Consider the following 16,164-nt stretch of genomic DNA (forward strand, 5'->3'; position numbering starts at 1 on the left):
GTAATATCCTTAAAGATTGAGCTCATTCAAAAATTTATATACTCGTGCATTACAAGAATGAAAATATACAAAGCATATTGGTGGTTTTAAGCTACTCATACTGACAAAGATGTGTAAGCATTACAAGAACAACACAAGGTTGACAAACATACATATATATATATTTGGTGGTCTAGCACAACCTCCAATGCATGTAGAAATCTGTGGAAAATTATTACCTTGCACACGAAAATGAACTGATGTGCATAAACCTTCACTTATGAGTTATGATCATAGATCTATATGCCATCTTGACCTCAAGGTTCTGGGAACCTGTCTTGGGTAGTTGAATCTTGGACAAGATGGAAGGGTCCAAGAAGTTGTAGTGCTTCGTGTGTCAATCAAGAGTACCACACCATGCCCATTAATCGTCCCAAAAGCCTCATGGTTCTTAGGTTATGGCTTCCTATCAAAGCATATAATGAATTTTCTGGTAGCTCTGTGGAGGTTTATGCTTCGTTCTACAAATTTTCCATCCCTTCATCCTTCAGTTCTTCTACCTGCACTCCCTTTTTCTCTTTCATGAACAGTTGTATTACTTCCATCAAATACAGCATGGGGGTTTTGCATTTATGCCCCACATTCCAATTCTCAACATAATAGTAACATAATCCTTACTTTCTTATTTCTCTTGTTTGAGCAGTTGAACTCTTTTCAACTGGAACGTTCGATTTTTTGTTAGTCTTGGGCAAACCTAAAATGGAAGACATTCCTTGATCAATCGCTAGTTTCATGGTCCTTTAATTGCTAAGAACATGCTCTTCTTGAATCTTGGCTAACGCAAATTTAGTGTTCAAGGGTGTGGGGTTTAACACACTAACTGTAATTCTGATCTCATCGCTTACCCCACTGAAGAAACAACTCAATTTATGTTTCACATGAAGGCCTTTCAACATGTTTAATAGGCTATCAAATTGAGCCTTATACACAGCCAGAAGTTGATGTTTGCTAGAGTCTTGTGAGGATTTCCACGGGATCATCATAGGAAGTAGGTTTCAAACCTGATTTGCGATGCTCTCATTAAGTCTTCCCAACTAGCGAACACATGATTCTTTAGCATCTTAAAGCCATACTAACCATCCTCCATGTGTAAATTCAATTTGTAGGATTTTCTGCCCTAAACTTTGAAATTTCCAATTCCATTGCCATCTGAAGGTAGAAAATGCCTTCATTATTCGTTAGAACCTCTATTTCCTGGTAAGCAGAAGTGTTGTAGTTGAAATATTAATCAGTCTTGGTTGGCCTAGAGTTAGTTGCTTTATCTACCTGTAACTAACTGGCTATTAAATCCTTAATCAACTAATCTTGTAACAAAATCCCCACAACCCTTTATTGCAACTAATAATAAACAATTAAGATTACATGCTACAACATTTAGGCTCATTTGGTAAGAGTTCGGCAGATTACTTCAAAGCATGCCATGGTACAAATTCACAACCAAGTCTTCTGGGATTCATTTCCATGCAACCTTTTATTCATAAGCGCTAACTACTTAGGAGGACATTTTTTTATCCAATTCCAAGCAAAGGTTTCAACCTCCCCTAAACTAGGAATGTGCACTCACTTTAACAGAATCAGAATCACGTAAGGTTACAAAAAATCAGTCCTACCAACCATGACCAGTCCAATTTTCTCTACAGGTCAACCAACCAATTGCCAAAGTTAACATCCAAATATCTTTAATCATGGGTTCAGGCCTCCCAGACCTCGAAAGAGAAGAAAGCAAAAGCAGAAAGGAGAAGAGGGGAAACATAAAAAGCTAAAAACAAAGCCCCACAGGCCCTGCACTGCCGCCCTGTCATTCAAATAAACAAACTCTTTCATAGTTAGTTATTTAATTAAGGATTTTACTAACGTGTGCCCTAAGGACACATAATCGAGGGTTTTTTACTAACGTGTGCCCTTTAATTAAAGCTATCAATGAAAAAGACAAGTTCCAAGTAAATTAGATCTCATAATCGAGGGTTTTTTTTTTTTACAAAATACATAATCTATGGTTTTTCTGTATCACTGCTAATTTATCCAACACACCGAGAATTATCAACCAACCAAATTCCCAGGAAAAAAAAAAAAAAAAAAAACTGTTACATTATAACAAAACACTCACCCAAGTATCCATGAAAGCAGTTTGATGTACAACAAGTGCCTCTTCATATTTTAACCGAACTAGTGTATTTCTTCCTATAAGAATAAAATAGCATGGTGATTGGTGAAACATCCTTCCGAAGGCAGACTTTTCTTCAAGTTCAGCACGACTTCAGTAACCAATTTCAACCAGCCAGGTTAGCAATTTTATCTTGGCTCTAAGATCAGAATTTTACCCTTACCACAATAGTTTACGCCATAGAACGAACTTCAGAGGCCTCCATTAATTTTCTGTCTTTCTGTAAAACCACGTTCCATTTCAAACTCACCAGCCAACATTCGTATATCAGGAGACATCTCCCAGTTCAGTTTATGATCCCAGTTTGTGCGTCTTGGCTGGGTACCACACCTCTCCAATCCACCAACACTTTCCATCTGACTCTGTATATCTTCAAAATCTTCAGCAGCAACAGCTTGCCTTTTTCCAGTCTCTATGTCAAAGCTTCTCTTGGGAATTTCCGGGCTCATGGCATGGCCCAATGGCATTGAAGTGGTGAACAAAGAAGATGAATCCCCTTTAACCTTTGCCCTGAAGTTGTTCCTAGAACTGGGAATTTTAGAGAAGAAGATGTCCACAATATTGAGAGCACACCCACGGTTATAAGGATTCATCTTCCCATCATAACGGTACCGGAAATTCTCATATGTTGTCTGCAGAAATGCAATACATGACTTAATAACTAAATAAAAACCAATGGGAACCACAAACAGCAATAACGGTAAAGAGGAGAAAAGAACCTGATTGGTGAAAATTAAATAGAGATGAAATGCTGTAAGACCTCCAACAAACCAAGCAGCTACAAATGTGTATAAAATCAGAATTCCCGAAACAGGGCTCTTCAGGAAAGCCCTCCAGAGATTACAATCATGAGCATCCATTATTTTCCTAATGTTGACCCAGCAGAAGGCAAAAACATATAGGCAAAGTATGGTTGTGGAGGACACAAACATGAAGAAGAATCTGTAATTCCTCTGTAAGAAAAACACTTCAACCTTGTTAGGACTATGAAAGGAAAACATATTTCTTTCCTATTAGAAATATCATCTCTTGAAAGTCATTTAAGGGAGGAACTAGAAATAGTGGATCACATACGTATGCACACATCCAAGAATGACAGTAAGCACATAAAGAGAAAATTCATCTCTCATCCCAATTGAGGAAACAACCATCCATGTTTGACTGCATAACTCATCAAATAGAACTCTTTTGATTTCTTTAAGAAAGTTAAAGAATATAATTATCAATTAGTCCGTTAGTCCCATTTTGTTGATCCTATATTCTATTTTCGGATGTCCCAAAATATATTCCACTGTGAATAGTCAATAAACACAATATTGATGGATTAGGATCCTCTAGAGTTCTTACGGTAACTCAATCATGAAGTTCCTAAAATCCTATCTATTCATTTTGATTTGAAATGAGTGAATTGGATTTTATAACATCATCAATAATTTAAATGGATACCAAAGAGATGATACTCAATTTTTTTTAAATGTCAATGATGTGATATAATCCAATGCACTCATTTCAAAATGGATGGGTAGGAATTTAGGAACTCCACAATGGGATTACCTTAGAAACTCTAGATTTTTTTTTCTTTTTTTTGATAGGATAAAAACTCTAGATCTTAATCCAATATTGATAACTTTCCTAACTTACACTTTACTTAATTTAAAAAGTCAATACCCCTATTTCATTAAAGTTTATATTAACGAGGATAGTTTCCATCAAAAAAGAACTTAATGAGGATAGTTATGATAACTTAAATATTTTTATTTTGAAAGACAACAAATTAATAATGTTTTCATGAAAAGTTGAATTTTCTAAATAGTCCTAACAAAATAGGACAGGAGTATAAAGTAAAGAATCAAACCAATCATAATGATTACCAACAATCTTCCAATTCAAATGAGATTATCCTATTCTCAATATAGAACCTTGCATTAATCCTTCCAAGATAATTTGGAAATTTGTGCAAGTAGGAAAGCTATGCGGGAAGCTTCTTCTACTACAAGGGAAAACTCCATACAAAGCACCACAGTAAGTGACAATTTTGGTGACAAAGCACCTTCCAAGTTATTATTAATTTCCCTGATAAAGAAACTCCCAGGAACAAATCTGATTATTGGAATACACAATGCCAAAATTTTTTAAGAAAACAAGGAGATTCTGCATGAATCAGGTTAACTCTATAATAGATGCATGTGACATGTTAGAACTAATTACATTTTAAAAACTACTGATTCCTTCTGTCAGGAACTATGCAATCACTTCTTAAAAAGAAAAAAAGGAATTATGCAGTCAATTTTTTTATAAAAATATTTATTAATAAAACACATAGGAATTACATAATCACTTTAATACAATTTCAAGAATAAGCAATTGCAATTTGCTCAATTGAATGCAAGTTTTATACTGCATCAGATAAACTATTTATACAGCATCAGATAAACTATGTAATTTGAAAATCCACGTAATCTTTAACAGTTTACATGATTTTAATAATTCACTTCAGCCAAATGAGAGCCAGAAATCCAGTGATATAGGGGGTGAACCCCTAAGAGGAGAGGTCCAGTAGCTAAATGTAGAATAGAAATATCCCAACTGTACTCTTCATACTACAATTGATGAATTTCTAGATTGATAGATATATTTCCAATGATTATAATCATACTATTGAGCATCTACCATTACATCCACCATTTACAATGCATGCACATGGTTATGATGTAAGGGGATAGCACAAGAAGAAATTGGAAGCAGACAAAGGAGCTCAAGGAAGAATATACCAGCCCAAGGAGGTAATTAGGTTGGAAGTGCATAGGACGATTTATAAATGTATGTGCATGTGTAGGCACACTTCACTAATGCAACATTAATGACTGTAGACAAACACGTCTAAAACATAAGCTTTAAATAGAAACAATGTAAATTTATAATTGATGAAGTTGAGCATAAAATTGTATTCTAGACTTTAAATATAATAATAGAACACTAAAAGAATTCATAACATATGGTATTTGCCAACGTAAAGTGCACAATCAGAATGCCTTTTTGTTTTACTTCCCAGATTAAAGATTTTTCCTTGAATGAATTTCATAATTGTTTTCAAGGGTTTTACTAACGTATGCCCTTAGGGCATATGATAGTAAACCGTTTTAGGTAACTTTTTGACACCTTTTTTGGCTTTTCCATAAAAATTTCCTAAAATGGATGATTAATGTGTGCTCTAAGGGCATACATTAACCAAACTCTTTTTTCAAACCCAATTTTATCTCAAGATAGTTTAAAGTTGAAACATTGTTTTCATGCAAGATGCAAGTTTCTAAGTTAGGAATGTGACAACTTGACGTGCAATAAAATACAAAAGCAACTAACAACAGTTTAGAGCTAATAGAGGTTGGCATCCAAAAATAAGCATCCTTCACACATGACTTGAAGTGTGCTAAACTTCAACATTTTCAGAGCCTTATAGTCATCCACAATGATAATCAAGAAACTACGAGAAATGAGGATACCCAAATTATAATTCAAGCAAAAAACAATACAGAAGAGAAGTTTTAAAATGAAAGTACCTTCCCAATACACTGTCCCACCCATGGGCAATGGTGATCAAAACGCTCAACACAGTTATTGCAAATAGAACAATGAGAGCATCGTGGTGGGCGATATAGCATGCATGTTTGACAATATTTGACCTTAACTACCATGCCATTAACCACAACTTCTTTTATGGGTGGTAAACTAGGAGCACCATTCTGATTTCCAGGCCAATCAGCAGAAATACTTGAGCCATCAGCCTCATCTTCGGGTTCTGGAGGATGTGAGTTACGAGGAATGATACCAGGATCTCTTCCAGACGTAAGGAAGAGAAGAATTATAACCTACAATAGTTGACATCTCAAGAACATTAATTATTAAATCTTTAATGAAAGTTGACAATGCAAAGAATATGCAAGATGAAAAACTGTCAAACATAGTTTTTTTTTTTTTTTTTCACATTGTTGAACTCAATTAAAGATATTTACAGAATGCTACAAAAACACATTCATCAGATATATACAAGACTTCATATTCAATAGACTAGTATTTTGTAATTTCACAAATTTAAATTATTCCATTCCTTTTGCTCCATTTGAATCTCATACCTTATATATCCTTATTTGGCTCCCAAGAAAATGAGAAAAGAATCAACTCAACTAAATATCCAGAGTCATAGCTGAGTCAAACTTGGATTTCCATTATCTAATTAATTGTAGTAACATAAAAGCTTTTCCCTTTTCCCGTCTCCTTAAGGAAATATAAGCTAGATAAAACTTGATTTGTACATACCAAAGATTCCAAAACAATTTTTTACTAAAGCCAATACCAGTTTCATTACCATCTCTTAGGAAACATCTAATGAACTTAGAATCCTATGTGTGAAAGATTATGGAGGCACGCGCACAAGCACACACACACACACACACAGAGTATGAAATAATATAAAGAGGAAGAACTCACATATCCTGTGAAGAGAACACATATAGCTATAATAAGATTGGCTACGGAGTGAGGGAGTTCATTAATTAGCTTCGGAGAAACAAAAGAACAAAACAGAATTACTGGCATCACGATTAGAAACACTGTAAGGAAAATCGACCTCAAATCTGGACCAAATACAAGCCTGCCTCCAGGCAAANATGTGTGAAAGATTATGGAGGCACGCGCACAAGCACACACACACACACACAGAGTATGAAATAATATAAAGAGGAAGAACTCACATATCCTGTGAAGAGAACACATATAGCTATAATAAGATTGGCTACGGAGTGAGGGAGTTCATTAATTAGCTTCGGAGAAACAAAAGAACAAAACAGAATTACTGGCATCACGATTAGAAACACTGTAAGGAAAATCGACCTCAAATCTGGACCAAATACAAGCCTGCCTCCAGGCAAAATCTCTGCATCAAAAATTTATTTAAAAAAAGAAAAAAGTCAGTTTCTAAGCTAAATGGTTAAAACAATGGAAATTAGTTGCTCACATTGTTTCCTTTCCAAACTTGATAAACAAGAGGGGAGGGTCCATTGGGATCGATGATACGTCTATTGGAGTCGGAAAGCTGCTGTTGAGGTAATGGTTTCGTTGTGTACATTTTGCTTTGCATTATTAATTAATAATGCGCAACACTACTACACATACAAATACAATCCTTTTTGTGCATTTGGATTTTGGAAAAAAAACCACCCGATTCTGCTACGATCTGTTTCCTTTCCCCACCAATCCAAAAGAAATACCAATAAAATGTACCTAAAAATTTGCAAAATCAAAGCATATCTCATGTCAATAAAAAGTATGTTGGGACAAAAAAAAAAACAAGAATGATGATGAAAATGATTTTGTTTACCTCAGTGGATAGGGGGAAAAGTGGAAACCGATCTCCAAAAGCTGCCAAGAATTGAGAAATGTGAGAGAGAAGAGATTATTGGTGTTTTTGGTAGCTAAGAGGGAGAGAATGTGCAGAGGTGGCCGGTGGAGGGGAAATCCAAAACCAAAAGACTCGCCCACCACCAAACACGCAGATACTCTGATGTGATTATAATTAGAGATTAGAGAGTGATGAGATGAGTTTGACTGCCTTCGTGGCTAAGGCCTATTCTCCGCTACAGATGTGGGATCGCTGGTTTTCACGATAATGTCGCGACTCTCTACAAACATACACAACACAACACAACAGCTACACAGTTGCAAGGGGGTACTGTTTGCCGGAGCCACCTCTCTCTCTCTCTCTCTCTCTCTCTCTCTCCACACTACCTCTACCTGCACTTTAGTCTTTATCTTTACTCTCTCTTCTTCTTCTTTATTTCTGAGTATCTTTATTACTCTCTTTTTTAGTCTTCGCTCCTCGCCACGGACAATCAATTACGCTATACCCTCTCATTTTCATCAATGCGCTAGTACTAGTATGGTTGGCAATAGACCAAATTATTCCGTATTATTAGTAATTAATTCATTTAATTAAATTTTGTTATTAGTTTATGATTGGATTATTATAGAATATTCTAAAAATAAATATTATTTTGAATTTCAGTTAGCTCAATTTGTAAAAAAATTTATTGTCAAATAAGAGATTTATGACTAAAACTAATTAATATCTTGACTTGATAATAAAAACTGAAAAGTAATCATTAATGTCATAAATTTGAAATATTATTATCTCAAGAGGTAAATTTTCCTCCCAAATGGTAGTGTGCTTCATTTCACTAAATAGATTAATGTTAAACTTACTATTATTGGGGGAGGGGGGGGGGGGGACCAAGTGCATATTTATAATTTTTCAACCAACTATTGGTACTCTCCTGCCTTATTTAATACTTCTTAATAAATACAAATATTTTATACTATTTTTTGTGTTTTATTTTATATTCAATCAACTACCATGTGTTTAATTTTTTTTTCTTTTTAAATTTTGGTTTTAATAAAAGTTAAAAAAAAATACATAGCAAGTTATAATTAGTAAAATAGAAAATAAAAGAAAAAATTTGTACAAACAATTTAAATTCCTAGCTAATATATTGATAATTTGTACCTGTATAGCCCAACTACACTTTCTAGTGTTTTTAACTTAGAATTTAAATCATATTCTTATCTTATATATTGATAATTTATCTTTCTTCTAATTTCTTTTTGACCAAATCGCAGTTTGTTGTTCAATTTCAACCAATGACTTTAATTAAATTCAGTATTATATATTATTACTTGTGGATTGGATTGGATTGGATTGGATCGGATTCTGATTAGTTCCAATGCTGCTTTTTTTGATTGCTTTCCGCTGATTGTGAAAAAGAAGGGGCTAGGGCTCCGCGCTTGTCACGATCTATCCCAAGTCAAGAGTTTTCGTTTCCATCGTTTTGCCAATGTTGTTGCTAAGAAAATTTATTAATGTTTTTGTTTAGTGCAAATTGTATTATAAAAAAGGACGACTTGAAGAGACTGGGGGACGTGGGCAAGTCACTCCAGATGCAAAAGATAGTCAAAAGTAATTCCATGACAGCGATGTGTTTGCAACTCCCAACGTGCATTGGAGAATCTTTGGTTACGACAATGACACGTTATACCTTTTCTTCTGTCTTGTCCCCACGCTACTTTTTATTTTCCCTTTTCCTCTACTGTAATGGGCCTAATGGCCTTTTTCTTTTTCTTTTTTTTCCTTATTTATTTATTTTGAGGTTCTATTTTCCCCTTACTAAGCAAGTAGAAAATTAGAAATGTACAATTTTTTTTTTTAAATGATGAACTGGTAATTAGAAAGTAATTTTTTTTTTGAAGGGAATTAGAAAGTAATTTGGGTGTACTATAAATACATATTTTTTCTTTTGTATATAGATTATGAATTTTATAATAAATTTAATTAACAAGACTTACTATTATGTAAGAGAGAAGAATATATATTTATAATATTTCTGAAATATTCTATTATTTTCTTATTCCACTTGAAACATGTTAGGAAGTATTAGAATACTTAAGAAATTCATCTACAAATGGATAAATTTAACTTGAGAGATTAACTTATCAAAATAAACTAAATAAATTAGTGTATAAAATATAAACTTTTTTTGTTCTATTTAACTTTACTCTTTTTTAAACCTTCTATTTAACTTTACTTGTTTGCCCTTTAATCTTTATCTTTAGAGACCAATCTTTTTGAGATTACTTTGACAAAGTATTTGTTCAATATCCTTTTTTTTTTTAAATGGCAAATTAAATTAGAAAAAATTTGATTCAACTCTTTAAAATAAAAAATTAAAAAAAAATGATTCAACTCGTTTGTAATCATATATTTTTCAATTATCGACACTTTTAAAAGTGTATTACCAATAATTGTATTTGTGTCACATATGTTGTTATTGGAACTTAGCCCAACACCTGAGATGACGTAATATATATGATAAAATCAGTTTTTTTTTTTTTTTTTTTGAGAAAGGATAAAATCAGTTAGTGCTAACTTCTTCTCTTTTTTTTTTTTGTCTAAGTTCATGATTCTCTTTGATCCTTTGTCAACCCTCATTAATTACCCTTCCATTTATATTTTCTCCACCACTACTATATAAACCCCTCCTCTCCTCTATTCCAAAACACAAAACACCTCTCTTATTCCTTCTTGAATTCTAGTGAAGTAGAACAGTCTTGTCATATCTTAGTCTTCTTGAAACTCATGAGGTGTTGAGTGAGACTTATTCTCCTCTCCTAGTTCTTCTTTTTCACTCCACCCTTAGGACCTCCACCAAGAGCCTCCTCCTCCTCCACCGTATGGATCTTGCATGCATGTATAATCCCTTTCCCTAACTTGTTTTTTATATTACTATGATGAGAATTTAAGATTAAAGTATGCTAGTGATTATATAAATTCCATGAATATGTTTGAATGTTCTTAAATGTCTATATGCGTTCTTCACATATTCTCGGTTGTTCATCACATGTTCATGCATAATACTAACTTTAATCTTAAATCCACATCCAAAATATGAAAATCATGTTAGTTTCATAATTCTCTCAAGTTCTCGAATCTAGGATATCACCATTCACTCACATTAACTAAAATTTATTTTTCAATCCAAATGCAAGTAATAATAAATTGAATTAGGGTTTATCACATGCACACACATTAAATTCAAGCAAAACATTAAAAATGCAATTATTGATAACATCTTGGATAATGTGACATGAATGTTGGCCACTATAGTCTAGAAGACTAGTTTTGCTGGGCAAGGTGGGTGCCTAATATCTTCCTATCTTATAACATAACCTCTAAGTTTAGACCAAGGGTTGATGGATCAATGCCTATCTATATAATTTTCAATCTCTAGATTATAACTAGGAAACAAACCCATGTAGTTTATCTTAGATTGTATCTAGGACCAAAGCCATGTAATTTCCTATAATTAATGTACATTCATTCTTAAATATGATGATTTTTTCAATTTTGATTTTCTTATTTATTCCAATAATTAAGTGGTGATTCCACTATAAAATCTTTAATCTAAAGGGAAAAATATAATCAGTTGAACCTCCATTTTGAGAAACAATAACGCGTTCACCCATTCACGTGAGTTTGGCCCAATCCCAAAACGGGCCGGGGCGTGGTCTCTCACAACAGGAACAAATGAATGGATGAACAAGCTAATGTATATCTTAATCCTTTTATGACCAAGCAATGGGAGCTACATTGCTATAAGCTCTCTCTCTCTCTCTCTCTCTCTCTCTCTCTCTCTCTCACATATCCTACTTAGTTAGAGAGATGGAGGTATTTATACTAACTCTTAGCCCTCCTTCCTGTAGGTCCTAGCTATAGGAGAAGGGTATTTGTCTTATTAGGGGTCTCTTCTTTCTTAGGGAGCGGTGGGCATATGGTGTGGGGAGCACTATTCAGAGGGGTCATTCGGTATCAAATGCAGTCAATTTGGTAGGTATAGTAATTTAATGCGAAGGTGATTTTTACTGATTCTAGGTGCTATCTTCTCTTGTCCCTCGACTATCCTCATTCCTCAGTCTTGTTGTTACTCCTGATCCTCCTAGAGATGATTCAACTTCTTAGCTACGTGTCGAGGAGGAAAGGCACCTTGGCGGGCTATGTTTTGTCGGGTGTTCAGGTGTCTTTGGTGTCTAAGCCTAAACAGTAGCCAACCCCCCTCCCTTTATTTTGTGCGCTTACTAGGCCGGACCTTATATTCCCTTGGTCTCCCCTTTTCTCTATTCTACTGGGTTCTGAGGCTTTGGGCCTAATAGGTCATCGTTTCCACCACAAATACAATTTATCAAGTTAGCACTAATTGTTTCTCCCCCCCAAAAAAAAAAAAAAAAAAAAAAAAAAAAAAAAAAAAAAAAAAAAAAAAAAAAANGATGGTGGGAGTGATAAGCAAGCAAAATAACTAAAAATTCGGTTTTTCTCGTAACTCATGTAACAGCCCGCAAAGCCAAATTCAAAAACTCATATCTTACTCAGATCGAAAATTGACTCGTTCTTGTGCTCAAATGGAAGCCCCAGATGTGTAGTTTTTGGCAAAATTAATCGCACTCACAAATTCAAAATATTCTAAGAGATATTAATGAAATGGTAAGCAGAGGTCATTTGTTAGAAAATAGTTTCAATATAGTTAACATTAATTGGCCACAAATTAGTTTCCAATTAACATTAATAGGCTCCAGTTATTTCCATTTTAGAATTAATCAATTCCAAATTTACCTCAACTAAAAAGATAATTACACAAACTACTTATAGAATAATTAATGTTTGATTATCTAATTAATTAAATGTGTGCAACCTCACCATAACTTGTAGTCCTAGCCAATCAAATTATGACATGTCATTAATTTCAAATTAATTATAATTATAACTAATTGGAATCAATTGTTCATAATCACATATAATCAGACTCAATTTGTAATAGTACATCTCGGCCATTAAAACTTGATTTGGTGATAACTTTCAATCTGATAGTCTGATTAAGGCTAAGGACCAAACAAATTGGTTGGTACAACATCAAGATCATTTTGATGAAACGAAATTAAGGATCTAAATGGCCAAAATTAAGATGCCTATTTTCAAGGTGAAATTACTCTTTAACCTTCCATGTGAGATTAAATGTAGGTTGCAAAATGAGGTGTCAATAGAATGCCCTTCATTGACGAATCTTAAAAAGCGAATGTCAATGTATGAAAAGGACACCAAATGTTGCAATTAGTATTTAACCATGGTGAATGTATGATGAATGTAGATCAAAATGTGGACCAACATGTAGTGGATCAAAATGTGGACTAAATCTTAGGGGAGGTTGCCTACGTACCTCTTGGTGAGAGGATTAGGTCCAAATGTAGTTCATGCATTCAAGGGTTTTTTTTTTTTTTTTTTTTAATTGAAAAAAAAAAGAAAAAAAAAAGAGTACAAGACATGCTTACCAAAGGTTAAGTCAAAATGGAGATTTCGATCGTGCATCCTAAAGGACCAAAGATCATGAATTTTGGATGTGCTTCCTAGAGGTCCATTGAATTTGAGTTTGAATTTCGGACATGCTTCCTAGTGGTCCAATGGATTTGAATTTTGGATGTGCTTCCAGAGTTTTGATAAATTTGAAGTTTGAACGTGCTTCCCAAAGGTCCAATGGATTTAATTTTGGACGTGCTTCCTAGACGTCCAATGGATTTGACGTTTAGATGTGCTTCCCAGAGGTTCGATAGATTTGAATTTTGGATGTGCTTCCCAGAGACCCAATGAATTTGAAGTTTGAACGTGCTTCCCAAAGATCCGATGAATTCGAATTTTGTACGTGCTTCCCAGAGGTCTGTTGAATTTAGAGTTTAGATGTGCTTCCCGAAGATTAAATGGATTTGAATTTTGGACGTGCTTCCTAGAGGTTCGATAGATTTTGAAGCCTAGAGGTCCAAAAATTTCTTGTAAGGTTTTATCCATGCCAATGTGTATGAATCTTTTGCCCTAGCTCCTACAAAATAAATATTTTCAATTAATAACAGAGATATTCATTGAAAAGAATTGGACATGCCTGGCCAATGCCCCTAGTTTGGGACATCTCAATGCTTGGAAGATTGCTGAGTGTGGGATAGTTAACTTCATGTTGCAACCACAAGGAATATGGAAGGAAATCGCTGTCCATCATCTTTTTTGGAGATTCTTCATTTGAAGATGTGTTTTGAACATTTTTAATGAAGACTTGTTCATGAAGATTTTTCCATTGAAGTTTTGAAAAGATTTGTTCATTGAAAATTTTTCTTTTGAAAAATGAAGATTTATCTTGGAGATTTTTCCTATGAAGATTTATTTTGGAGATTTTTCCATTTGTTCATTTTTTTTTCCTTGAAAAATGGTTTTGGAGATTTTTCCTTTGTAGATTTGAATATTTTTAATGAAAATTTATTCATTGGAGATTTTTCTTTTAAAAAATGGAGATTTTTCCTTTTGAAGATTTGTTCATGAAAATTTTTCCTTGAAGATTTATTCTGAAGGAGATTTTTCCTTTGAAGATTTGAAGATTTGTTCATTGAAGATTTTTTTTTTTAATATTTTTTTTTATAGTGAATGTGTGTATGAGAGACCAGCGTTTGAAAACTTGAGTGCTCTAAAAAAAGGGGTTAGGCATCGGCATCTTCCTTTTTTAGGATTCAATGGAGTTGTCACTTATTTTATAAGTAAAATAAGAAAAATTTACAATTTACAATATATCTTGAATAGTATGCATTTTCATTGATTGGAAACAATTTACATCGTGGTAAAAAGAACTTTACATTGCTTTGATACCTAGGTACAATCTAATAAAAAGAAAAATACAAAACTTTGTTTCCTAGTAACATTCTAACCAAAATAAAAATAAGATACTAAATCTACCAACCTAAAATTCTATGGTTTAGGGGCTAGGTTATAGGATGGTAAGGTGTTAGGCACCCACCTTACCCAGACAGAGTCTGGTCTTCTAAACTTTAAATGACCATTAAGTACCCATATTCAAAGTGTGAAATGATATGCAACAAATGCCATGTCAAATCCTAGATTTAGGGTTACACTTCTATTTAAGAACCTTAGATTTGCAATTTATTTTGTATAAAAAAATTGATGAGAATGCTTGGTGAAAATTTAAATCTAAGTTTTTCTAAAAGAAAAAGAATGAATTTTCAATAAAAATTCAGATCTGGTTTGGGTTTTTTAAATATGAGAGAAAAACATTTTTTTATTTTGAAACACCAATTTTTTATGAAAAATGTAGATCTAGTTTTAATTTTTTTTTTTTTTTTTTTTTTTTTTTTAAGGTCAGATTTTGTTTTGAAAAATGCAGAACAGATTTTTTTCTTTTTTTTTTTTTAAATGCGGATCAGATTTTAATTAAAAAACAGACCAGATTTCTTTTTTAAAAACTGCAAAACAGATTTTTTTTTTCTTTAAAAAAAAAAGGATTTTATAAACAAAATACAAATCAGATTTTTGTAAATAAAATGTAGATCAGATTTTTGTAAATAAAATGTAGATCAGATTTTATAAACAAAATAGTGATCAGATTTTATAAATAAAATACAGATCAAATTTTATTTTTGAAAATCATGGAGAAAAATACAGATCTGGTTTTAGCTTTGAAAAAGGAACATGGAGGAAAATATAGATCTAATTTTATCAGATTTGATTTTAGTTTTGAAAAACATAGAGAAAAATATAGATCTAATTTTAGTTTTGAAAAACATAGAGGAAAATTGCAGATCTAAAATCTTAAGAAAAGATTCAACCCTAGATCTCAGCATGTTCATCAACTAATCATTTGAAAATTTTGAAAGCAAGAAAAGAGCATGCACATATGATCAACATGGTTATTTAAACATAAAAAGCAACATCATATTCATGGAAAATAAAGCATAGATGAGAACATGTTTTTGAAATTAAAATAAAATCATGTTATGGAAAGTAAAGTTAGAATCATACCTGCATGAACATATTCCACAAGCAGAGAATTATCCTAGAGATAAAAAAGAATGAATTTCTAAGGATTTAAGTGAAGCCTCTTAACATAAAAGAAATTCCTAAAGCAAATCTTCCAGAATTTCTTTAACAAAAGGGGAGAGAGGGGTCAGAAAATGGGTCCTAATTTTTGATTTTAATCCCCTATTTATAGAGGTTTGATACTTAAAAAAATAACCTGGATTGGATCAGATACAAATTAGGTTGCCTTCTTATCCCTAAATTTTCGAAATGGATGCTTTTTATCTTGATTAGAACATTTCTAGGCCGGGCCTCAATGCTGTGCCAATCAACACTCCTAGAGTGCCAATAGGCACTCTCAAGTTTCGAGCCCGATTCCCAATCTTGGTTCAATCTAGACTCTTTTTTAGGGAATTTTTTTAGTCGGGAATTGCACATAGTCGTATTTTTAACTCGTATTCTAAAATTAATCCCTTTTATTTTGATAATCATATCTTTAAAACAATAATTATCTGATAGA

The 16,164-nt window shown here is 33.0% G+C and overlaps 1 protein-coding gene across 1 annotated transcript; it reads right to left on the minus strand.

Annotated features, from left to right (window-relative positions):
• Positions 1–1,960: 1,960 nt before the first annotated feature.
• On the minus strand, positions 1,961–7,650 carry LOC112039743 (probable protein S-acyltransferase 6). Its single transcript, XM_065768226.1, has 7 exons — positions 7,578–7,650; positions 7,215–7,480; positions 7,123–7,133; positions 6,689–6,860; positions 5,761–6,069; positions 2,923–3,156; positions 1,961–2,835 (listed from the first exon to the last, which is right to left on the minus strand). The coding sequence occupies exons 2-7, from the start codon at positions 7,335–7,337 to the stop codon at positions 2,395–2,397; spliced, it is 1,290 nt and encodes a 429-aa protein (XP_065624298.1). The 5' UTR covers positions 7,338–7,480; positions 7,578–7,650; the 3' UTR covers positions 1,961–2,394.
• Between the last annotated feature and the right edge of the window lie 8,514 nt (positions 7,651–16,164).

This window comes from Quercus suber, unplaced genomic scaffold (assembly GCF_002906115.3).
Source record: "Quercus suber isolate HL8 unplaced genomic scaffold, Cork oak 2.0 scaffold_907, whole genome shotgun sequence".
NCBI lineage: Eukaryota > Viridiplantae > Streptophyta > Magnoliopsida > Fagales > Fagaceae > Quercus > Quercus suber.

Bases quoted from the DNA above. Each gene is read 5' to 3' on its own strand.
- LOC112039743 (XM_065768226.1), bottom strand. From the start codon at position 7,337: ATGCAAAGCAAAATGTACACAACGAAACCATTACCTCAACAGCAGCTT. The intron at 6,070-6,688 runs GTGAGTTCTTCC...CAACTATTGTAG, and splicing joins GTGTTCTCTTCACAGGATAT to GTTATAATTCTTCTCTTCCT. The intron at 3,157-5,760 runs GTACTTTCATTT...TTTTTCTTACAG, and splicing joins TGGGACAGTGTATTGGGAAG to AGGAATTACAGATTCTTCTT.